General features: G+C 37.3%; 1 protein-coding gene across 1 annotated transcript; it reads right to left on the bottom strand.

Annotated features, from left to right (window-relative positions):
• Positions 1 to 4511: 4511 nt before the first annotated feature.
• Positions 4512 to 25353, bottom strand: LOC149843403 (nuclear cap-binding protein subunit 2-like). Its single transcript, XM_089999764.1, has 9 exons — positions 25226 to 25353; positions 24110 to 24174; positions 16458 to 16681; positions 14716 to 14854; positions 14603 to 14636; positions 9288 to 9398; positions 8857 to 8910; positions 5239 to 5321; positions 4512 to 4793 (listed from the first exon to the last, which is right to left on the bottom strand). Exons 2-9 carry the CDS (start codon positions 24125 to 24127, stop codon positions 4725 to 4727), a joined length of 732 nt encoding a protein of 243 aa, XP_089855890.1. The 5' UTR covers positions 24128 to 24174; positions 25226 to 25353; the 3' UTR covers positions 4512 to 4724.
• Positions 25354 to 27230: the final 1877 nt, after the last annotated feature.

Here is a 27230-nt window from a genome sequence, read left to right on the forward strand (position 1 = left end):
GATTCACTAAATAAATTAAAAATTAAGTAATTAAAATACACAAACGCTAAAATTAATAAATAAAAAAATTTACCTTGTCAATGAACACAACATGAGAAAGACAAAGGAGGTTGTCAGTGAACACAACATGAGGGAGACAAAGAGAGGGCAAGAAAGAGAGAAGAGGGCACAAAGAGGGGGTAGAGGCAAGAGAGAGGGATGATAGAGAGGGCGAGAGAGAGGGGGTGAAAAAGGGAGGGTGTGAGAGAGAGAAGAGAGGGTTCAAAAGACGCAGGAAGGAGGTCGCGTCTTTTAAACCTTTTTTTCTATTTTTTAAAACATAACCCTTTACTGGTGCAAATTTTTTGTGCCAGTAAGGATGTTTATGTCACTAGCGCGATTTGTTTTCACGTCAGAAATAGTTTTATACTGATGCAATGTATGTCACACTAGTATAATGTGCCTCTTTATTAATGCGAGAATTTTTTGCACCAGTAAACATGCTTCATTATTGGTGTTGTGTGGGAGGTGAACCAATAAAAGAGTTATTTCTTGTAGTACAAGCCCGTTGGCAAGAGTTTCTAGCAGAATTTGACATGGTCTTGGAGTGCAAGCCAAGCAGAACCAATGTCGTTATTGATGCCTTAAGTCAAAAGACAAAACTTGCAGTGTTGCACAAAAGAGAAGACAACACTATTCAACTGATGAGCGATATCTTCAATAGGTTTGAGAAGGATTGAGGAATGATATGATAGTTCAATAGCTTATCATTCTTGTGAAGGAAAAACTCAAAGGGTGTTATTGAAGCATGCATACTCGCAGATGCGCAACAATGTTGATGGATACATGCACACTTGCTTGATTTGTCAGCAAGACAAGACTATGAACTAACGATTGATGAGATTGTTGGAGCCATTATATGTGTCAAGTCATCCATGTGAGTATATCACCATGAACTTCATTGTCATCTTGCCTATTGCACAGGGGTAAAACTCAATTGGGTGGATTTGCTTGATATCACTCAATCCTGCTACAATCTTTAAAAGAGTGAATCATCAGACCATAGTCTATTTGAAATTGTTACATGATAACAGTCACAGACTCTTCATTCTCTTGCTACTCGAGAATGTGAAAAAGTGTCTTATGCATACCAGTTTGTCAGAAACTAGCATGACTAGGTGGAGTTGGTGAAGGCATATCTAAACAAGGCACATGAAGAAATAAGTGGACGATAAATGTCGACCTACCGAATTTTGTGTTGGAGAGAAGGTGTTGGTGAATCTCTGTTTTGAACGCACAACTATCTTTCGAGGACACCACAAAGGCCTCATTCATAAATATGACAGCCCATTCACCATCACAAGGCATGTTGAGAACTTGGCGTACGAGTTGAAATTATCAACAAATTTTAAGTGCATCCAGTCTTTTACATGTTTAACCTGAAGTTGTTTCATGAAAATGAGGAATACCCACAGCGAAGTATACCTCAACGTGCTCTCATCTCACAGCGCACATTTTCAGCAACAAGCACAACAAGCAGAAGTAATCATCAAACAACTACATCAACAAAGTAAAGAAGTATTTGGTGCAGTGGAAATGACTACTGGAGAGTGAAGCAACTTGAGAGAAAGCATCCAGCATGAGGAAGCATCAGCAGTTTGTGGAGGAGTACCATGCCTGATTGATGTCAAGGACGGTGCCAACTTAGGTGGGAGAGCTACCACCAAGTTTTTTTTACTTGATGTAATTACCTCTTTGCTCTTTTCAAGTGTTTGTAAATGGGCTTTGCCCTAAGATCCTCTTTGTACATAGAAATACGGGGCCTCTTTGTACATGCTTTCTTTACTATGAGAAGTTATTGCATTCTTTCATTCTTGCTCTTTGTCTTCTGTCTTATGTGATTGTATGTGTGAGTGCTTGTGTCTCTACACTTGGGAGCCTTCTCTTTCAAACGCAATGATCAGGAGATAATAGGGCAGGTCTTAGTGAACACCACATGGCCCTATTAGCATGCATGATAGAAATTATCTTATCACATTCATTAAAGTACTCAATAGCAATAATGCTCCATTAACATTTAATCACCGAAGGTGGTATCTAAACTTTATTGTATTCCTTGAAGAAAGATTGCAATATGTTTTTTTTTAATATATTTAACATGTGAAAACCCCGGTTCATGTAGTGGGGCCTGTGAGAGAATGACATCATTGCCGTATAGCTTTTCCACAAGCAGGTAAAATTCCTTAGCCTCCTTCCTTGCTCACCAGGGAGCCTGCTGCTTTGGCTTTGGCTTTGGCTTTGGTCTCAACATCCTTCAACTTGAATGCCTTAAGCCGACCCACCTACCAAGATGCGCAAAGCCTGCCCTACTTATGGTCACTTTTCCGGTGGTGTAAACCCAAGGTGCACCCTTTGCCCCCAGGGAGTCGCCTTGCTTCAGCATGATCTAGAGACATTATGCCCTTGCCCTTTCTTATATGCAAGGGGCTGACAGCCCATGGGAATGGAACCCTGCCGTCTAGTAGTCATGGCCTCCTCCCAACCCCCTTGGGGCTAATAATTTTTACTTTCTTTAAAAAGATGACAACAGGTACACCAGTGCAGTAAATACACCATGTGCTAAGTGTCTCTATTAAACTTAATTGCACCAATTATTTGAGCCAGTGTCAAAAGTTCAGGATTTACCGAGTCTAACCAGGGCATGGAGGGAGGCCAAACTGACTCAGGAATCCACCTAAATCTAACTCTTGCGTAGATGAAAGTCTTTAAAAAGAGGAAAGTCCCAGTCAAAGGTACTTAGTCTTGACTTGGCTCACTTGGACAGTTAGCCACTGTCTCCTTTGGTTCTTGAGCACATGACATCCGCTGAGGGTAGACATCTAAGCCCACTAAGTCTTGAGAAAGGATACCTCCATGATTGTGCAACCAGCCTGCTTGATTCAAAAATGATGAAATATAGCTGTTGAGTTTGAAAAACAAGGCCGAAAATTGAATGCTGCCACTTGTAAGGTAGAAACCTAGACTGACTTAGGGTGCAAACGGGGATCGGATTCAGTTGAACCTTCAATCCAAATCCAAAAAGAAAATCTTTCTTCAAATAGATACAAATTGGAATTGGATTGGATTCAGAGTTATGCAGTCAGACATTTTCGATTTGGATCTGGGTCTGAATGGATATTTTCCATCGAATCATATATTCAGATCCAGATAATTTTTCAAAGTTTCTGATAATTCTTTACCAGATCCAGTATTATTGTATAAAATTTGGATCTGTCTTTCAACCCCACTCATCGGATATTGTTTTAATCCACATTCAGATTCAGATCTATTGCTTAATTTAGATTAAGGTTCTAGTCGCACATGATCCGGCCAGCATCCAATCGGGGTGCGCTACGAGACTGACCTAAACACATGCACATTACACCAGTAAAAACATGGTTCTAAACCAAATCCGGTATGGGTTGGCCAACAAAGATCCAGACAGCAAGGGAGATCTAGGTCAAGTTGAACCTGATTTGGACCTACTTCTCTTGAATCTTGACCTGCCTAGACCAACCCAATGCCAAATCCAGATCTCTTGTGACCAACAAAGGTCTGGTTTGGACCCACGTATGTCCACTTAGGTCCAACTCTATCCTAATAGGACAAGTCGTGGATCCCATTCCGGTACATCATGACCTAAATCCAACATGGGTGAATCTGGCCTTGACCAATATCATTTACCTAAACACGCTGATGTGGTGGTACTCGATCCGCAAGGACTCTGCTCATTTGATAGTGGCGACTCATGAAAGTCATCAAGTTGATAAGACATCACAAGTTCAAAACCCAAAAAGAGTGTCCCTTGCCGCAAGGTTGAAGCTGAGTGCACTCCTCAGTGAGCAGCGGGAGCTTAAAGGGTTTTACCAACTGGAGGACTGCCAACGTGCCATCGGTATTAATAGAGGGGTTTTCCTTGGCCTAACCAAAAATAAAGAGGGGGGGAAAAAGTGGTGGTACACTCTCCCCCTCTCTAGTCAAACCAATTCCAAGTCAGTGGGTCCAAGTTGGCTTTGGGTTTGGACTTTGGACAGTGGGTTTGAGTGATTCAGTCTTAGTAAAGCCTCCTCGGTTTATAAACTCAAAAAGAAACAGAAAACAAATACTTGTCAAATTCGGAAGATTTGGCTGACAACAAACAGCTTTTCGGCTGTAATTATGAGGTAAAAGGAGGTAAACAGAGATTTGACTGAGGGCACTACCATTTTCAGTTTTATGGTTGCAAGTCTTGATTTAATGTTTACATAATTTCCAGAGTCAATGCATCACTAAGATTTCGGATGCCAAATGCAAATGGATCACCATTTCTTCTGATCAACTTCAGTGGATTTGCAAAAAAGGAAAACAAGGAATCCATGGAGCCAAGTTAAAATCTTAGTTATGCAAGCAACCTTTTTCTAATATAACTATCAACTAAGGTGTTCTATTATTCCTATCATGTTCCTATTGAAGAGGAACAGTACCCGAGACTAGTGCAACAAAGAAGCACATGATAAAGCGCATGTTTAATCTCATACTGTAGTCATTGATACAAATGTAATGAACAAAATGTAAAACTCAAGTAAGCAATGCAGTGTTGCCAAGTTCAGAAAATACTAATAAGATAAACAAGCTTTTGCCAAAAGTAATGCCACATATTTTGGGGAGATGCTGATTTACAACAATTTGGTCTGATAAAGCATTTTTTCAGCAGAGACAGAGAACCTCTAACGCCTTCCTCGATCATCATCATCTTCATCAGAGTCACCACTTTCACGAAAACGTGGATTTTTCTCCTGCAATATTTGAGGCCAATGGACGTCACAAACAGTAAGACATAGAAAGCACTAAAGTATCTCAAAGAGGGAAAAAAAATCTAGGGCTTCTTGGAATCTTGGAAAGTTCACTGAATGCTTGGACGCAGTCTTCATTTGATTGTGAAATGGAAAGTAAAATCCATGTTTTTGATCCATGGAAAATTTACATTCCACAGAAAATGTGGGTAAGGCATTCTTAACAAAGTCCTAAGCATGTACGTCCCTAGATTTTATGTGGAATATGGATTCCACATTCCTTGTTCACAAAACAACAGTCTTCATCCAACCCTTTCAATTCCATGAACCAAACTCGCCATTTGAGATTATTAGATGCCTGACTTACAACACATCCATGTCCAGGCCAAGCCTGTGAGTCTCGCATTGAATTAAGGGAGTTCTATAATTGAGACAAATGGCAGCATACCGGTCTTGGTTCCTGATCAGAGTTTCTCCTTGACATTTCTGGAGCTGGTCTCTCATCGTCCCTGTGCCGCTTGCGGCCATAATCTGTTGGCATCAAAATAATAGCATCACTAGCAGATTTTTAGCATTCACAATGATTAACATAACTACAAAAACAAGCAGAATGATGAACAATTGTAACTACAAAAGCCACACCAGTGCATGGTCATGACAGACCTATCATGAAGCCATCAAGGAGTACACATTGACTCATGAACAAAGACATTTCACTGTTCATGCTTCTCATTAACCAGTTTAAAATCTAAGGTACCAGAGTGTGAATAGTGATACTCCTTTCTTTCAATTGTTTGGAAAGAAGCCTAAATATAGGCCAATGAATGACCTGTTTGGGTGAAAAGCTTCTCCAGTTGTAGGCTCCATAGAAGAAAGAGTGTGTTCAGATTTGGTACAAATGATGAAAAAGTACTTCCCCATGATCCCGATCCAGAGTTCTTTTGTATCAGCCATTTGATATGCTTGTTATTTCATGTTGTAAGACATTGAACAAATTCTCCAGAGAAATAATATTAAAATATTTGTCAGGCAGATGACAAAAAAGGGCATCAGAGTTTCACTCCAGGATTTAGATGCACATCAATACCTTGTCTTCTCTTTGATAAACATGATTTAGATATTTTGTGTATTCCAGCTGAATCTGAACTGGTATGACATTGTTTTCATATTTGTGATGGAACAGCGGTACTAATGATGGATTTCATACTTGTGATTCTAATTTTTCATGTTCACCTTCACAATGACTTCCATATTTGCTACATTAGCCATAATTTTACTTGTCCTTACACAGTACATGTATAGACAGTTGATGCACACATTACTCCATTATGCCAATTATAGAAATAAGCAACTATTAGATCAATCCAAACTCTATCCAATCACTGATAAGTCAGACTGACAGCATCTCAAGATGGGCCGCCAATAACATCTAAGCAAAAGCACTTAAATGTATCGACAACATAACTACACGCAATTTGCAATCAGCCTAGAATTGAAAAATCATGTTCTTAATGAAATTGTTATATAAGCAACTTCCATTTCACAGCACTAATGGACTCTAAGTAAATCATGACCCTTCTACGTTGAATTTCAGGTATTTATTGTCAACATGCATGATAGCGTTCAGCCAAATTCCAACAGCAGGCACTTAAAAACTGCATAGAGATAGAAGCAAAGAATATGGAAATGCAATCTCTTCACAAGTGTGAGGATTGCTGCCAGATCAGCCAAAGTGTCATAGATGCAAGTGAATATGTAGCATCACATTAAACTTCTTTCCAGTGTAACATTTTTGTCATTATCACATCATTTTGCTTTGGGTTTGACAGAGAATCCAATACACATTTGAGGATAGGCACAAAGCCACGGATGCTAATGAAGGCTATGTACAACCATGCAAACGATAAAAAAAATCTTTCCTAAAGATATAGTCTAATTTCAGAACCTTAATAAACCAAAAAACAAAAGCAATGTTGTTCAAGTAGGTCAAGCCTTTAGGGCTTTCTTGTCATTTGCAACAATGGCTTAGAGAAACAACAGTAAGATGCAAAATGACATAAGCAGTGTACATCTTTCATCTTAACCGCTGCCCCTAACAAACTCCAGCTTGGTAATTTTCCTTGCATGCCTAAAGTTGAGCCTTATGATTGATGAGGTGGACTTGAAATGCCACATAAAGATGCTTTACACCCAACCAATTTTGAGGTAGCATTTTTTGCCTTACAAAGGTTGTTGAAAAATAACCAACTTATGCTTATTCCTTAAATGTAATCATCCCTTCTGTAGGAAAAAAGTTTTGAACCTATGGGTAGGATGAGCAATGAACAAAGCTTCTCACAAGAAGCTCAAGCTTGGTTACTACAGCTTGGCTCAAGTTCTTTACTTTAACAAGCAAGTCAAACTTGAGCTTGCTTTTATATGACAAGCTTATTTATAAGCTCGTGCAAGTGTGATGGATTTTTACATATCCCTACAAAAATAGATGCCATAAGTTCAAATCCCATGGCCTCCTTTGCAAACTCTTTTTTCTTTTGAAACATATGGCTCGCCTCGCTGAGCTGAGACAAGCTCAAACTTGCTCAAGCAAAACCAAGTGAAGCTTGAATGCCTAGTTTAGTAGTTTAAGATCGACTCAAGATCTAGCAAGCTCAAACCTGAGACTTCATGTTTCAAGCCCAGATTGAACATCACATGCTAAGCTTGACTAGGCACATGTTAGCTTTGTTACTTGGACACTGATACAAGTACCAGTGCCAAACAGGTACAAAGTGTCGGACATGGCAGGCCTTGAAAACCTAGATATGTGAACACCAAGTCTTGCCATATCCGACACCTTGTACCTGTGTTTGGAACCGATACTTGTATCAGTGTCCAAGGAACAAATCTAGTTTAAGATCGATTCAAGATCTAGCAAGCTCAAGCCAGAGACTTCATGTTTCAAACCCGGATTGAACAGCCCATGCTAAGCTTGACTAGGCATGCGTGCATCCATATATATGGGCCCCTTGCATGCACATCAACAATCATGACCTTGAGAACTGGAATCCGAAAAAAATTTGACAACTAAGATGGTGGGACCTTCCAAATTCTCCATTAGAGAATCTAAAAAAACCTTGATCTCACCTTTGATGTCTTTCAATAAAGTTGAAGTTCGTATACATCTTGTGTATTTCTTGAATGGTTAATCCCTCATCTTCCATAATAAAGAGTCGTGGGAAAATATGAGATTGAGAATTCTTCAACACACTATCCCTATCCTCTAACTAAATGTAAAGCATGACATCTTGTGAACAAAGTTGACATTCACGAATCCATCTTTTTTCCCAGGTATCTGACAAAAGTTCAAGCATAGCAAATTGGGGAAGAATAAAGGCATGAATTACTGCTTATCTGCATGCAAGATGCACCTAATTATACTAGAATAAGCAGCTCGACTAGTGAAGATATCTCAAACAGAGGTGTGAAAGACAGATCTAGAATGATCTAATAGATTGTCTCACTAAATTTTGCCATTCAGCATTGAGGTTTTTTGCTCTTCTTCAGTAATGAGAACACTGCAGTTCCTTATTCCATCAAGTGGGAATTCCCTCTGATTGATAAGATCATTACTCATGAGACCCCACTAAATTCTTGCCACTTAGTTCACAAGTTTGAGGAAGGAAATCACATCTTTTACATAGTTAATACTTTTAGTCCTTCAAAATCCTATGTGATGCACATATTCAAGCTGAATACATGGTTCCAACAATGTGAGTTAATACTCTATTTTCTATTTTTGATTACCTAAAAAATTACATCCAGAAATTCTGCATAGCAAATGGCACATCTCCCACGTTTGTCTACATGAATAAATGTAAGCATGTGAATCTTAATTCCAAAAATTTGAACATATTATTCAATATAGAATAAATGTGCAATAATATGCATGCCAGGTTTGGAAATGCATGGGATCTCATAAAAAAAAAGCGAGAGGATAACAAGAATATTTTCGACATCACTGATCAAACAAAATTTATGGGAAGAATACAGCAACATAAGCAAATGAGCCACCCTTGAAAATATGTACCTCTGTCATGACGATAAGAACTTCCATGTCCATGAGCTCCACCCTGCCTACCATCTGCAACATTTACAATACACTAAGACACCGGAAAAGGAAAGCAAACAGAAAATTTTCATTTGTTAGTGGAAACTCAAAACTTTTGTTGTGTATAACGGAACAAGATGCACACACATGCACTCAAGCACGGACACACACAATCTCTCTCTCTCTCTCTCTCTCTCTCTCTCTCTCTCTCTCTCTCTCTCTCTCTCTCTCTCTCTCTTGGTACCATATATACATGTATACTTGTTTGTATTACCATGGCCAACTTCTCATAAATTCCCTTGTCCATGTTACTATACCATGAACCATCATTGTATTGCATCACAATCAGGCGACCAAGGCAGCCCGAAATCCAGATGAGCAGATTGAGAGGTATTGCATAAAACACTCACATGGCGCAGAAATAACAGGTTGGAAGGCCCCTAAAGATCCAACACCATAATCCACCAACTGCCTTTGTGCCTCCAGCTCCCTCTGAACTAATTTCCCATATCCCCCTCTGCGTTAAGTTTGTTAAGAAAAACATTTCCCCACAGAATTAAGCTTATAATTATTCTATGTAAATTTCATATAGTAACTAAAAGGTTTACAATGCAATTATAACAAGCAATTGATTCCAAAACCTACAGAACATTTATGTAACTAAGTGGAATTAGGCCTAGTAGACGAGCCAAATGAGCCAAGCTCGGGCTATTCGAGCTCTGCTCATTAAGGGTGAACCCCTAGTCATGAGAGCTTGTCACAAGCCGAGCCAAGCTGATCATGAACTGGCTTGTTTCATTAAAAAAAATGAAGTGTTCTTTAAAATTTGATAATATACATAGCCTACACAAACCGATCCGAACACCCCTTGTTCATGCTCGGCTCATAAATGCTTTACGAACTGCTCATGACTTGGCTAGGCGAGCTCACTTTACAAGTTCAAATGAGTTCTGAGTGAGCCGACAAGCATCTCGTCTCATTTGCCAGCCCTAACTAGAAGATATGATTCTATGAAGAAAAACTATTTTGATGTGGATGATGGTGAAAAAGAACGCCACATTAGATTAACATCCATAAGCTTATGAACAATCTTGAATGGATAAATGATGAAACTTCTGATAAAAGATTATTCAGTCTGAATCACCAGACAATAGGATAGAAGGCAACAACACCAAAACATACCCGCCAAAACATGTGGGATGTTTTCACAAACTCATGAAACTACAAGTGGGCAATAAATGCATTTACAACTTATATTATAAAGCAAATAGCAATGAAATGAACATACACCATACACCTGGACATAAAAAAATCAATCCATGCACTTGCCCTGATTATTGAAGCTGGCAAGGAAAGCACTAATTATTACTTTAGTCAAATCAGCAGTAGTAACATAAGAAAGAAAAATCACTAAGAAAAATTGCCCAACGAAACTATTAATGCACAACCACAAACAAAGAGCACAAGACAACAGAAATGTGGTTATTCATGTCCTATAAATTGTTACACAGCTATGTCACATGGGTGCGGGTGCGGCACTTTCAAAAAACTTGGGTGCTGGGGTGCGGCAAAAATACATATATATATATATATATATATATATATATATATATAATGTAATACCCGTAAAATTTGAGTGATTTTATTCATATTGGGTCCGAGATCCGTTACCTGGATCCAAAAGGGAATATATATATATATGGGTATTAAAGGTATATAACTATATACGTAATAATAATGTTTAATAAAAGAATAATTTAAAAAGTGTTATAATTAAAAAGTATTGGGTTAATTGGGTTTGAATCAACATTAGAGCCAAACGGATCCATGTTCATTATGGAACTAACACTAAAGGTCCAACCCGGATCTATGTTGAATGTGGATCCAGCGTCGCGGGTCGTATTTTGGACCCGGACCCGGCTGCAACTTTAAAGCACAAAATGAAAAGAATTGCAAAAGATCGTTATAGAGGGGAGCATAACTGCCGAGGGGTCGCCTCTTGTTAAAAGGGGGAGAGAACATCACCCTTCTTCATCCTTCTCGCAACCCTCTCGGTTGTGCCCTCGCTCCCACTACGGGTGACCTCCCTCTGCAAACTCCAGTGAGCCAGACGCTAGCCGCTCCCTCGCTTCCACCTGTTTGACGCACCTCGTCGACAGCCCGACACCGGCCGATGCCGCCGCCGACCTCGCACGACAGCCGAACATGCTCCCTCTTCAAGGTTGTGGTGCGGTTGAAGCCGACGACCCTCCACCCTCGATAGCAACCTCTGAGAGCCGGAACAGGTAGGATCAGTAACTTTTCTTGTGGGTTATTGACTGGGTTTGGGTGTGCTTGGGTTGGTCAAGGGAACACCTTAGAATGATTAAGGCCATTGCTAACCCAAAACCGAGAACCCCACTTTCTTGGATTTGGGGGTTTCGAGTTCTTAATTTAGGAAAGGCTTTTAGGAAACCCCAAATCGTTCGATTTGGGGATCTTGACTGTCAATGGGAGATCTTGACAGTCAAGAATGGGGGGTTTTATCAACCTTAATCCGAAAACCCCAAATCTATGATTTGGGGGTTTCGGATTTCCTTTGTGAAGGGGGAGTGTCTGATCGAATGTTTGTTCTCTATTGCTACTAAGGAGAATGTTTGATTTAATTTTCGATTTATATCACTGCAAAAAGGGGGATACCTGATTGAAATGTATGATCTCGACTGTTGCCAAATCAGTAAACAAAGGATTTTTCTTGCTAAACCAGAAATTTCCAAATCCAATCGGTTGGGGGTTTTTTTTATAAACCCTAACTCGGCAATAGCTACTCACCTCGTTTGGGGAGAGGGGTTTATCTTGTTAAATCCTTGTTTCTGATCTTGCATCCATTTCTTTTAAACCGTACATAAGCATGTTTAAGTTCTTTACTGTTAGCCGTATGTATCTAATTCCATTTGGTGAACACATCATATTATGTTAGAGCCCTATTTTTGGATCTTGCATCTATTTCTTTTAAACTGTACATAAGCATATTAAGTTCTTTACTGTTAGCCGAATGTGTCAGTTGCATTCTGACAAACAAGAGCATCCTTATGTTAATTCTTGACAGCCGATTGTGTCAGTTGATGTTAATTGTACGTAGAAATTGTTGCAGTTCATGGATGGAATGAGGATATGCACATGTCTGAGTAGTTATCAGATTCCATGTTATTTTCTGTATGAATGATTACGGATCGTGTATTGTCTGATACAGTGGTATTAGAATTTTTATCGATATTTCCTAAAATTTTCTGTACTTAACTGCACCTTATACTGGACAGTCAAATGCATGTGGTACTACATTTCTTTTGATTTCAAAATTCGGTTAAAGAGGGTATGATGTTTAATATGAATTTGCACATGGATCTGATGCTGCTGCCTATTGTGAGAATACTCGGTGATCATTAGAAACTGCATAGTAACTTGATGTCAGTATGGTTGGTCATTTTGTGGGCATTCAAACACATGATGGGCTGCATACCAACTTGATATTTAACACATTTCTAGAACGGATTAATGGCTATTCAAGTAGATATTAGTTGGGCACAAAGAAATGGATATATATAAACTGGTTATAACACCATTGCGAGTACATGATGAATTCCTAAATGAATCAATTGGGTCAGACATAACACATAAGTGCGGATAGGGGTATTTGAGTCTGATGATTTATAGACAATGGAAATTAGATATGTCAAGAAAATTTAAACTAAAGAGATGTGTGTTTAACTGTTTTTTGTCAGAAAATGCATGATTTGAAACTGCTTGTATGCAACATGTTAATTGTGTTAGAGAAATGAGATTGTTATATTGGCTTCAAACTTGTGATGGTGCACTGAGTGACATATAGATGCATGTTTTGCCTAAAGGGGCAATGTGAATGGATTACCCGATACGGGTACTTGGGCTATTAGTCTGTGTGCTATGGCAATAAAAGTGATGAAAACTTAATTGTAATTATTGCGTGTTTGACTGGTTTAAAGGCACCGGAGCACTCTGAGTGGGTTTAAGCAATCAATATAGAAAAAAAATGATTTGGATGGTTTATACACCTTAGTAAAATGACTAAGGTTGGGATCTACTGCTATGGCAGTAGAAGGAAGTTGGGAAATGGCCTGCATTTCGGGAAAATGATTAACTAATGAAATCAGTTTTTGAGGCTTACCTTGGAGAGGGTAGGTGGTACAAAACTTTGAGGACTTGTGTTGTGTTTCGAGCGTGAAGCGGCTCGTTGGTCCCCGTCCTCGGAGTTAGGGACCAGGACTACCTATGTGTCCTAGGTGGTAGTTTCATGTCTTCTGCAGAAGTTAGGGATGCATCCTGTCTTGAGTTGAGCCCTTGGGAGATTCTCTCGGCTATTGGTCGCTCCCTTGGGGATTCAGTCTCAGTTAGAATGTTCGCGTTAATAAAATACTCTTGAATAATATACCCCCGAACGTTCTCTTCTGAGATGGTCACCAGTGCCCGTGTGTACCCGCGGGGTAAGATAATTTAAATACAATTTAGTGCAGTTAGGTATCACAGTGAGTGGAAATACTGGAGAGATATGTTTATGTTTTTTAACATGCTTTATATTCTGAGCTTGTGATGATATAAAATTGTAAAATGTGTAGATATGAGGTAGTTGAAGAATTATCTGAGAGTTGTACAGGTTATTGTTATGACTGTCGCAATACACATTCACTTGCTTATTAATGTTGTACACGATGCTTTACCTGCTCAGTTATGGTTGTTGGATAACTATTTACATGCTCATGTATATGAATGTTGGTTTTTGTAGCATAAACTGCTTACTTGTTTTGACATATGTTAAGAATCACCTTTGACACCCACCTCACATGCTAGATTCATGGCATACCTGCATTAAAAGTTACAGATTTTCTACTTAGACGTGGTAGTCTAATTCCTATAATTTTCACCATTTTCAGGTAAACGAGTAGACTTATGAGCGGTTGCGGGATGAGGCATTGGATCGAGATTGTTGACTTACTGTTCCAGTGATTCCTTGGGTTTATGGTAATTTAAATGTTCATATCATAATGAAATGAAATACCTGTGTTGAGTTTCCTCTCAAATGTAATGTTCCGAAATGCTTAACCCTATATTGGTTATTCTTTCCGCTGTTATAAAAAAAATCCACATAATTCTGGGTTAAAATTTCGGGGTGTTACATATAAAGTCCAAAAGTTGGACATAAATGACCCTGTGTGCATTGACCGCACCGGGTGCCGCACCCGCGTCGCGTCGACCCTGGGTGCGGCACCCAGTTGGTCGAGTCTCTGTGACATAGTTACACAGATATTAGTGGCACCAGTTGAATCTTCTATGCAGCTTCAGGAAGATGAGGAAAATCAATTGTAACCAATTGGAAATGTGGTCTAAAACAGGTAATAACTAGTATCTGACTAATGTTTGATCCAGCTAAAACGGAAATGTAGTTTTATACAGGTAATAATATTTTAATAATACTTCATCGAGCTCAACACTTTGAAGCTTTCAATGAACATTGCATCTATCATTTTTCTCTACACCATAACCATTTAACTTCTAGGTGTGCCCAAAATACCAATTAGAACCTATTAAGACCTACGTAAGCAAATTCATTATTAAGAAATGCATGAGAGTTTATATAACTTCAGACAAAAGCCAAAATCTGCACTGTCAGTATGGAAAGAAATATGTAACATTACAAGTTCAAAAAGGATATCTGGATCATAGTCAGTGCGATATTCATCCCGAACCTGTAGAAAAAGAATTTGCAAATATAAGAATTGCTGACAAACTTCTAATCAATAAGAAACCAGAAGAAGCAATTACAACCTGACCGCCACTTCTTCCACGGCCCCACTGCCTTCCCTCTTGGAACCCCCAATCAAAATCAACACGTATAGAACGGTCATCAAGAATTGTCCCACTAGTATACTTGACAGAATCCTCAGTATCCTCTCTAGAGTAAAATCTGATCAATATATCAGTAACCCAACGTCAGAAATAAAATTTCAAGATGAAAGAGGCAACAATCAGTGGATCTGCAGCATGAAGAAATACAAATCCAGTTACATAAACTATTCATCATAGGCAGGAAGCTCAAATGCAAGAATTAGCCTTTTCTTTACCTCTCTCCTAAGGCCCTGTAATAACAGATGAGCTTTGTGCAAGAACATCAAAAACAGCATTGCAAATCTTGTACTCCCTCCAAAGTAATTTGCAAACAGAAAATACTACAGAGTTTTATTGTTTGTACAAAGTTGTTCCACCATGATATTCATTTTTCATTTCTTAAAACCTTGTTCAATTGGAACAGAGGAGACAATCCAACCCTAGCTCCAGTTACATAAACTATTCATCATAGGCAGGAAGCTCAAATGCAAGAATTAGCCTTTTCTTTACCTCTCTCCTAAGGCCCTGTAATAACAGATGAGCTTTGTGCAAGAACATCAAAAACAGCATTGCAAATCTTGTACTCCCTCCAAAGTAATTTGCAAACAGAAAATACTACAGAGTTTTATTGTTTGTACAAAGTTGTTCCACCATGATATTCATTTTTCATTTCTTAAAACCTTGTTCAATTGGAACAGAGGAGACAATCCAACCCTAGCTCCAGTTACATAAACTATTCATCATAGGCAGGAAGCTCAAATGCAAGAATTAGCCTTTTCTTTACCTCTCTCCTAAGGCCCTGTAATAACAGATGAGCTTTGTGCAAGAACATCAAAAACAGCATTGCAAATCTTGTACTCCCTCCAAAGTAATTTGCAAACAGAAAATACTACAGAGTTTTATTGTTTGTACAAAGTTGTTCCACCATGATATTCATTTTTCATTTCTTAAAACCTTGTTCAATTGGAACAGAGGAGACAATCCAACCCTAGCTCCAGGAGAGGGGCACGTTTTGTTGAATATAGGCCTGACTCCATCCAACAATTCAGACATGTGATGTAGAATAATAGCAATCAATTCAAGGTTGATTCCATGCCACATTTCAAAAGTTCTTTTTCCCTTTTAGAAGGAAAAAAAATGGTAGCAAAAAAAAGTTAACAAAGTTTAAATTCTCAATTCAGTTTAGAAAATATTAAAATAAATATCATGATTATAACACAACAAACTTGAAAACAGAAATGTCTCTTAGAATTAATGTTGTTTGGGGATTATTTAGTTTTGGAAATTCACATTGGGCTACTATAACAAAAATTTGCAAGCAAAATAAAACATTATGACTTCTGTCTAGTCCTAAAATCCATATCATATTACACAAGCTCCACAGATGGTAGAAACCAGATATAAGTTTCAATAATGTGTTAGATCAAACTAGAACAGAAACTCCAAAAAGGTGAGGGCCAGTGCTTCCAATGAATCTTGCCCATGAGAGCTTTTTCAGATGAGTCTTTCAAGGTATGTCTTATCATGCGCAAGTATATTAGTTTGAAGGATACACGGTGTATAGGTTGTCTTTGCTGAGAAAGTTTTAAAAAAAAATGCCGCATTGAGATTGATCACAATGCAAATGCAACGAAAAACTCCAAAGAACATAATTACTAAAGAACAAGTTGGTGTAAACTTACATGACAAAGCAAAATCCACAAGGGGTTTTGGTATTTTTATCCAAGCCCATAATTATCTTCTTAATCTCCCCAGCACGAGAAAAAAGCTCATAAACTTGTTCTTCAGTGGTGTAAAATGACATATTCCCAATATAAACAGTGTTTGAAGTTTGAAGTGCATGTTCAAATTCCTCTTGTGTCCCAGGAAATCTTCGATCTCTATATGCAGAAATCTTGCTTGGGTCCTATGGAAAAAGATTCCATACATCATTGGATCAAATAAAAATACAAGAATCAACATGTAAAAGACATTTCATATGAAGAACTATTAAAATTAGACATCAAATTGGTGAAAATAAATAGGCACCTTAAAGAGGCATATATCCTAAATGATGTTGTACACTTAGCAAATAAGAAAACAAAGTACAAGCCCAATGAAAGCTCAATAAGCAATGTAGCTAATAGAGCATTTCCAAAACCTATAGCTATAAGAACTCTGACACATGAACCTCATGGATGGCTAGTTGGGATCAGCTTGCTAAAAATGCACTGAAAAGGCCAAGCTTGAGAACTCTTGGCCATCGAATAAAGCAGATGGCACTGTTAGAGTCACACTTTCTTAACCAAGATCTCAACTTCAAATCACATTAGAGAAAACCGAAGTTTGATTATCAAAAAGAGGGAAGGAGATACATATACATACATACATAGGTATGAAGGCCCAGGTTCGAATCCCTCTGCCACATGGGCTTAAGAGATATCTGTGTTAAAATGTAACATATATATATAATAATAATAATATATTATTATTATTATATTATATATATTTTCTATTTTATTTTTTATTTTTCTGTTTATTTTTATGTATTTTATATTATCTAGTTCATATAGAACTAGATAATATAGTTTGGTTAAGTTCCAACCGGAACTTAACCAAACATCTAGTCGTTGGAACTAGTCCAACGGCTAGATTTCTAGCCGTTGGACTAGTCCAACGACTAGAAGGGAGAGCTCATATTGAGCTCTCCCTCTTGTGCTTGTATAAATAAGGGTGCAGCCCCTCTTATAAAATCACTTCTTTAAATGCTTTTTAAGCATTTGTCTACTTCAATAAAGTTGCATTATTTATTTGTGGTCTTCCGCTTTTACCCTTTTATGGGTCTTGCTTAAAGTGTCTTTTAGACACTTCCTTTTGAGTGATCCGAGTGCATTCGTGGAAGATCACCATTTCATTACATGGTATCAAAGCCGCGGGATTATTAGATCTTGGAGAAAGGATGCCTCGGTTTTTGTGCCCCTTGTGCAAAAGGTGTGTCATCAACTTGTTCTTGCAAAGTGTTTCGTCACTTAGAGAGAAGTGTTTTATCACTTCATTATCGACCTCAAATCGCATCATTTGAAGGGCTTCAACATCTTTGTATTGTAGCTTTTTCCCTTCCCACTTCTTTTTTTTTTTGTTTTTTTCTTCTATCTTTCTCTTTTTTTTCTCTTGTTAACGATGGATGACAATGCTAAAGTCACCATCATCACCATGAAATTAAGTGACACCAATTATGTAACGTGGGCTTCAATCATGAAGCACCACATATGGGGTAAAGGCTTATGGGAGATTGTTGATGGTTCCGATTCGAAACCTAAACTATCCCTTACCAAGAAAGAGGGAGATAAGGAGATCCCATTATCAGAAGAAGAGAAAATAAAAGTTTTAGCCTCCTATGAAAAAAAGTGGAAAGAGTGGAGAATGGGACATGCGAAAATAATGCCATGGCTTATCAATAGTGTTGACATTAAAAAGTGCTCTAGTCTTGCCAAATTTGATCATGCCGATAAGGTATGGGAATACCTTAAAAATATGTATTACCTTAAAGATATTGCACATGTGTGCAATCTTCAAGAGAAGGTTTGGATGATGACCCAAAGAGACAAATCAATTCGAGAACATTACAATGGGTTATCCGAACTTTGGGAAGAACTATCTCTTCTTGAGCCAAAATGGCATTGTGCTGAAGATATTGAGCTTCGCCAAAAATAACTCGATGCTGAACATATTTACCAGTTTATAACTGGGTTAAGGCCGGAATTTGAGTCCACCAAATCGGCCCTCTGTCACTGAAAAAAAGATCCTTCTATTGTAGAAACTATTGAAGAATGAACAATGGAGGAAAATCGTCTCTGAAAAAGTTTCTCTAAAACTGATGATGATTCCGTCCTAGCAGTATCTAGGCCTGGGAAATATACTCACACTTATAGGCCACCCCAATTTTAGAGGCAGAATGGCGAGTTTGACAAAAGAAAAGTGATTTGTCATCACTGTCATGAACCGAGGCACTATAGGCCCCAATGTCAAAAGTTAAAAAGCAGAGATGAAAGAAAGTTGCAGCAATTGAAGTTGAGCCAAAAGATCAAGATGCACCTGCTTCCATGACTCAATTAATGGAGATCCTTCAACCCCTTCTCCAAGAGGTATCCTCTTCCGCTGAAGCCTCAACTGGAGCAGCAGTTGCATCTGTATCCGATCTAGGTAACTTTCCTTGGCTCTTAGATGCTTGTGCCTCATTTCATATGACCCCAAATTACAAATGTTTATCCGAATGTCTTAAAAATAACTCAAATATTTCAAAAGTCTTTGTAGCAGATGGAACATCTCTCGATATAAAAGAAGTTGGATGTTTTGAAAAACCCAAAACTTTTTGTATTCCAAAAGTTAAATATATCCCAAAACTGAATTTAAACCTTTTATCTATTTCTCAAATTTCTGATTATGGATGTAATATATCATTCTCTTCTGATGGTTGCTGGATACAGGATCGTCAGTCAGGTAAGCTGATTGGAGAAGGCCATAGAGAAGGAGGGCTATATTACATGAACTTTTTGGAACTTCCAAAGAATGTATTTTGTTTAAATGTTCAGAAATTGGAAACAGACTTATGGCACAAAAGACTTGGCCATCCTCATAAGTCTAAAATTCAATACTTTTCAAGTTTGGAAAAAAATTGTAAATCTGAAAATTTTGCTTGTAAAGACTACATTCTTGGAAAAATGAAAAGATTACTGTTTTCTAGTCGAACCTTTGTTTCTACAAAACCTCTTGAGCTAATACATTTGGATGTTTGGGGACCTGCACCATTATTTCTAAAGGCGGTTATGCATATTATGTCATCTTTGTTGATGATTTTTCTAGACATACCTGGATTTATTTTCTTAAACATAAATCTGAAGTTTTTGCTCACTTTCAAATCTTTCATAAAATGGTCACAAACAAATTTCAAAATAATATTTTTATTTTTCGCACCGATTCAGAGGGAGAATTTATCTCTGAAGAATTTAAAAACTATCTTAATTCATATGGCATTATTGACCAACGATCTTGCCCAAACACCCCTCAACAAAATGGTCTTGCGGAACGCAAACATCGCCACATTATGGAAATTACTCGGACTTTGCTAATAGCAAGTTAAGTGCCAAAAGGGTTTTGGGTTGAAGCAGCTTTAACTGTCACTTATCTCATCAATAGAATATCATCTTTTTCTTTAGAAAATATATCTCCAATTCAAAAACTCTATGATTTAGCTCCAGACTACTCCAGATTAAGAGTGTTTGGTTGCAAATGTTTTGTATTTACAAACAAGAACGATAAATTCTCCCATCGGGCAATCACATGTGCCTTTTTAGGATATGCTGAAAATCAAAAAGGGTACAGATGCTATGATCTTCAAAATGGTAAATTGTATGTGTCAAGAAATATGACTTTTCTTGAAAAAAAAATCTTTGAAAGTGAAAAATCCAAAGATATTACCGAATGTTCTTTTTTAATTGATTTAACTTCAAAATCCAACGAAGAGGATTTTGAATATAACTTTGACAATGATCAAAGTCCTACTATCTCTGAAAATGATAGTGAAGACCAAACCAGTAGAGATGTTGGTTTACAGTATTCAAGACGAAGAATTGGAGAGCAACGCCCTCCATGTGCGTTAGAAAGATTTTCTGAAGCTCCTCCTCGTAGGACTTCTAGAATTTCTAGACCTCTCAAAAAATTCGTCTCTTATTAATCTTTTTCACCCTCTTATAGGGCAGCCCTTGCATTAATTCAATCATATGTTGAACCTTACTCATACTTTGAAGCCAAAAATCATGTAGAATGGATTGAAGCTATGAAAACTAAAATAGATGCATTAGAGAAGGCCAACACTTGGTCCATTCAATACTTGCCACTTGGAAATAAACCTATAGGCTGTAGATGGGTCTACAAAGTCAAAACCAAAAGTGATGGGACCCTAGAAAGATATAAAGCCAGACTCGTGGCCAAAGGCTATGCTCAAGAGTATGGCATTGACTACGAAGAAACCTTTGCTCATGTGGCCCGAATGATCATTGTTTGAACTTTAATTACTTTAGCTTCTATAAAAAAATTGCCTATATTTCAAATGGACGTCAAAAATGTCTTTTTAAATGGGAGTCTTATTGAAGAAGTATACATGGAAGCTCCGCCTGGTATCAGTCTTCCTAAGGGTAAAAATTCCCGTCTTGAAAAGGCCCTTTATGGCCTTAAGCAGGCACCAAAAGCCTGGTATGACAGATTTAGTCATGTTATCACTGATATTGAATTTCGTTCTTGTTTGACTGACACTGCCTTGTTTATTAAGCAATCTGATGCAGGTATCACCATTCTTCTTCTTTATGTGGATGATATGATCATCACTGTAGGTGACAAACAGGGAATAGCCAATATCAAAACTCTTCTTAAGACTCATTTTGAAATGTCTGACCTAGGACTTTTACGATATTTCCTAGAAATAGAAGTTGTGTATTCCCCTCGTGGGTACTTAATATCTCACTCTAAACTCGCTTTTGATATTGTTTGCAGGTCTGGCATTACCGATGATAAGAAAGTTGACACTCCAAAAGTAGTAAATGTTAAAATGAAAATTGATGATGGAGAACGGCTAGAGGATCCCACTCCGTTTAGACAACTTGTTGGAGCACTTTCCTACCTTTCTATCACTCGACCAGACATTGCACATGTTGTTCACACAGCTAGTCAGTTTCAACATGCTTCCACCTTCGTTCACATGAGAGCAATTTTACGCATTATTAGATATTTAAAGAATTCTCTCACGCAGACTCTTCTTGTCTGCATCATCATTCTTAGATTTAATTGCTTATATTGATCTTGACTGGAGAGGTGATCCTAATAATAGGCACTCAACAATTGTTTTATGTGTGTCTTTAGGTGAATCTCTAATATCGTGGAGGTGCAAGAAGCAGCAGAAGGTTTCCCTTTCCTCCACTGAAGCTGAATATAGAGTTATGGCAACCACCACAATAGAAGTTGTTTGGCTTAGGTGATTTCTCACTTATATGGGAACTGAAGCAACACAAGCCTCACGAATGTGTTGTGACAACAAGAGTGCAATCTACATCGCAAGCAACCGGACTTTTCATGAACGCACCAAACACATTGAGATGGATTGTCACTACGTCAGAGAGGAATACTTGCATGACACCATTGATCTGTCATATGTTACATCAGAATACCAATTAGCAAATTTCTTCACCAAACCTCTCGCAGCTCCCAGATTTCACTCCTTTTAGACAAGCTTTCGCTCATTGTACTCAAAGTTTGAGGGGGAGTGTTAAAATGTAACATATATATATAATATTATTATTATTATTATATTATATATATTTTCCTATTTTATTTTTTATTTTTCTGTTTATTTTTATGTATTTTATATTATCTAGTTCATATAGAACCAGATAATATAGTTTGGTTAAGTTCCAACTGGAACTTAACCAAACATCTAGTCATTGGAACTAGTCCAACGGCTAGAACTCTCCCTCTTGCTCTTGTATAAATAAGGGCGCAGCCCCTCTTGTAAAATCACTTCTTCAAATGCTTTTTAAGCATTTGTCTACTTCAATAAAGTTGCACTATTTATTAGTGGTTTTCCACTTTTACCCTTTTATGGGTCTTGCTTAAAGTGTCTTTTAGACACTTCCTTTTGAGTGATCCGAGTGCATTCGTGGAAGATCACCATTTCATTACAATCTGGTAGGGGTCTGCCTAACCCCAGCTTGCCTATCAAAAAAAAGAAAACATACATATCTATGAATGTATATATAAAAAAACAAATATATAGAGAGAGTATATACATACATATACGGATTTGCCAAACCTTTAAACTAGTTGTATTAATATTAGCAGTTTTCAAATATTGAAATGTCTAAATCACCCTAAAAAAGAATGGCACTTTTTAAACTACACAGTTACTTTTGAGTGTAGAGTGACTTTTGCGTTAGATACAAACAAAAAGTCAAGACATTTTTCAAAAAGTATCAAGGTTTACATTAATAATCAGAATTTGACAAGTGAAAAGAACTTTTTTAACCCCAAAAAAAGTAACTATATTTTCAAAATTTTCATTGCTTTAAAGTTGTCTCGGTCATTTGAATCAACTGAATTCTACTAGCATTTATACAACTAGTTTAATGTTATATATATATACATATAGATGGGTTAATATTTGGTGCTATTGAAGGCACCAAATTATATGGAACTATTGAGCTGGAAATCATAGGTTTAAGCTTTATATAGATGTGTTCAGGAAGGTTTGTTTGCTAAGGATCGAACCTTGGATCGTGTTATTTCGATCAAAAAAATTTGATTTTTTGAGTCATGAAATTTTAGTGCATTGTGAACCGTTAATTTTTTAAGCCCTTAAAAAAATCCGTTTATGTGTCACAATCATATGATTCAAAACTCATTTCCCACTAAACAAACATTGTAGATCACATCCATAAGATTTAATTTACAAAAAAAAAATCTAAAACTTATGATTTTCAGTTTAATAGTTCCAGATAATTTGGTGCCTTCAATAGCACGAAATATTAACCCAATATATATATGAACCACAATATAATACAGTGGAAAACACTCTTGTTTGTATGCTCTTAGACACCAAAAGCTAGATCTAGCTGCAGAGATGTGTAAAACATGGTTTATTTACTATGTTAGTAGGCCTAATTATATCTAGCATACCATAAGATTCAGTTTCCAAGACAGTGAAAAATCAATTTCTCACAATTCATGAAGAAAAGGATGGTTAGGAAATAACTGAAAACATCATGGAGTTCATTTTAACACATGAAAAAGCAAATAAAATATGATCCAAATGTTAGTTTCTGCTTTTATGTAAATCAAGAGTATACCACCACAGGTTATGGTGGTTCAGTACCATAGCAGACCCACCTATATGTATATATATACACATAGCAATACACAGGTCGGATTCCAGCTATTCAAAAGCCAGTTCCCACTAAACAGCATGTAGATCACATCCATGGGAACATTTGGACCAAGAAAAACCCAAAAAAAAAAAAAAAGTTTGCTAAGTCGTTTGCACATACGAACGATTATAGCAAACTTTAACCCTATATATATATATATATATATATATATATATATATATATATATACACAAACTACTAACAGCCAGTGTAGATTTTGCACTAACATAGTTGCAGCTAGAAATTGAGAACAAATCTAATATTAGAGATCAGATGCCAAGACACTCTCTTTACTTTCGTGAATCAAATTTGAGCCTCCACGATGTACATCACAGTTTCAAAACAACAAAAGTAAATAATAACCATGGCAAACAAGTTATTACCTTAAATAAGGAAGCCATTAACGTTCATATATAGGATACCATCCACCCAAAATGTGCCCCAATGCCTTCAAATAGTTAGAAAAGCAACTTATGTCAGTGCCACAACACCAATCAAAGTACTATATAAGCCAGACTAATAAACATTAAACAGCTCAAGGTGCTCTGTGTGTGTAACAACAAAACAGAAAAAGGGTGAAAACACGTACATTCTAAGGGTCTGTTTGGTTGAAAAGCTAGAAATTCAAATGTCTAGTTTTCTACTTTTCATATTTTTAGAATTTCAAGTTTCTTAAATTTTAGAAAAGTACAGTGTTTGGATGCACTTGAAATTGATTAAAACTTTTCACCTGTTTGGTCAGTTATTGATAATTTTAAGAAAAGGTGTTGTGTGACCAAACATTTTGTGCAATGTTATTGCACCTACTCCACCCTCGTTAACAAGTGCCTAAATTTTCCAAAATATACATGGACTTTTCCTCCTCCTGGAAATATATACTCATTGCTCACCAGAATTCATGGATACAGAGTCCTAAGTTCGCAGCCAACCAATGTAAATTATCCATCACAAACTTCAAAAGGAACTAAAAATGGATTAATCTACCTAAATGTGGAATAACAACACCAACAATGATTCAAACGTTAGAGAACTCGCCAAATGACCATACCCACACACAGAACACTGCACAAAGTTGATCATAATAAGATTGACTCGAACAAAGTATACTGCAAGAGATAACCAAGAAGACGCCAAACAAGAATCCACAGACGCAAATCAACAAACAGTTCGTGGGTCACATATAACACACAAGAAAACTCCTCATGCAACCCATTTCGATGCCACCAACTGCTACAAAAGCCACTCCGCTCGCTTCAACTCATCATCAAAATCCATGACATGATGGTTTTAGGTTTGCCTCAGAATTTGCCTTCACCTCACCAATAAGGCAGGTACAAAGCACACGAAAAGCCACTGTCTGTACGCAAAACACTACACCCATCAAATAGAAAACTCTTTGACGCTTTCTCTCATCACAATTACAGAATCTGCCGAGAGAAAGAGAGTACCTTGTGCAAGAGCTCTTTCAGAACCAGCCGCGAGAGAGAGAGAGAGAGTACCTTGTGCAAAAGCTCTTTTGAGCGAGAATGAGGAAGAGAACACCGCCAGAAGCCGACTGAGATCTTTCTAAAAGTAATTTATAAAAAAAAAAAAAAAACCGTCTGAGCGCGGGCTGGGGATAGCCCTGTGTGTGTGTATGAGAGAGAGAGAGAGAGAGTTGGGGTTTTGACGAATTGGGGGTGAAAACGGGTCGGATACGGCAAGTATCATAGTAGATCCTAAGCCGAATCCGAACATTGCAAACAATTTTAAATCCGGATCCACATCCAAATTAGATCTGATGTAACAGACTTGAATCCAAACCCGAGTTTTAAGTATGAAAAACTGGATCCAAGTCATTTTCAGATGCAATTGAAATCAAAGAGAAAAAAGCTTGAAAGCAATGGGTTTTCATGTATAATGTGAAAACTCTAAATCCAAATATAGAACAGTCAAAAAGCATTCATCATAATTCAAAATTGAAACCCATAAAAGGTCCAATTGTGTAAGTCCGAATCTGATCCAAGTTATGTATCGGGATTTTATTTCAAGATCCAATCCATTTTCAGCTCTACTTGTAAATTTTTCAGATTTGGTTCGGGTATGTCTTGTGATCTAATCAAGGAGATTAGACTGCTAGTGGGCCTTTTCTACCCGACCCAACCTGATGTCGGAAATAAATAGGAAAGACCCAATGTTGTCAGTATGGGTGCGTATTGTATCAGCAGAAAATTGATACGCTTCACAACTGAATCGGCTATTTTTAATAAATATAAAAAATACAAAAATTAATTTTTTAATATTACTTTATTTGTTTTAACACTTGTCATGTTATGACTGACATATAATATTTTTTTATTATTCTTTTGCCGAAGAACGATTTACTTTAGTATCGGTATTGGCCTAACGATTTAGGGCCGAACAACATTGGGAAAGACTCTCAACCCACGCAACATAAAAAGTAAGGGTGTCAAGGGGTCGGGTTTGGTTCGGACTCAGCTGGAACCAGACTTGGACCATATTTTTAGGTATAGTATTGGGTCTGGATCTGGGTCTCATCAGGTCTATTATAAGATAAACCATAGCTGGATCCGATAAGAACTACATGAACTAGACCCAAACCATACTCGATAAAATAATATTTTTTATCATTTTTACATTGAAAATTTGTGGTTTTTAATCGGAACTCGGGTCCAATCCAAGACCGGTATGAAATTTCACAAACTATACCTGGGTCCATGTATTAATCGGACCTTCGAGTTCAGACCCGGATCTTCTTATTTGTCACCATTCTCGAACCCTACAGGGTTTTGTCCGAGTCGGGTTTGGGTAAACCCGACCCCTTGACACCCCTAATAAAAAGAACGTCATTCAAGCTGGGTCCTTGTTATCAGTGCAAAATTTTACTTTTGTAAGTCAAACTAACCTTTGAAAAAGTTTTTGAAAATAACTCATCTCCGTTTTAAAATGCATGATAATTCCAAAGAATGAGACTCGTCTGTCGGTACGAGGTTCAACCGTTTCTGTCACCTTTAACAGGGGTAATTGAACTAAGGATCAATCTAGTGCATTGCTTTGCTCAACTTATTTAAATCGATGTTTTATTTCCTAAATGCACAAAGAATCTGGCAAGTGCTATGAATTTTCTGAAAATGCAGATTTGAAAACATGATGTATGCTTCAGAGATTTGAAATAGTTGAAAAATTCTTGGAAAAGATAACACTTTGAAAATCGTGAGCCTTGTTGAGAGAATATTTCTGAAGAAATAGAAAATCGATTTCTGAAGAAATATTGAAGTTTTGAGGAGAATCGATTTCTGATAAAACTCAGATAACTTTAGAAAAAAACTTGATTTATCTGAATTAAAACTTGGAAAATGAAAATATAACTTGAAAAATCATGATTTGAACTTGAGAAATACTTGAAATACCATCTCAAAGTTCAGAGTTTTGAGAAAATCATTTTCTGAGTAAGACTTATAAAATTTTGAGAAAATGGATTTCTCTGAATTGGAATTGGGATTT

This window comes from Nuphar pumila, chromosome 3, assembly GCF_984573655.1.
Source record: "Nuphar pumila chromosome 3, dmNupPumi1.hap1.1, whole genome shotgun sequence".
Lineage (NCBI taxonomy): Eukaryota > Viridiplantae > Streptophyta > Magnoliopsida > Nymphaeales > Nymphaeaceae > Nuphar > Nuphar pumila.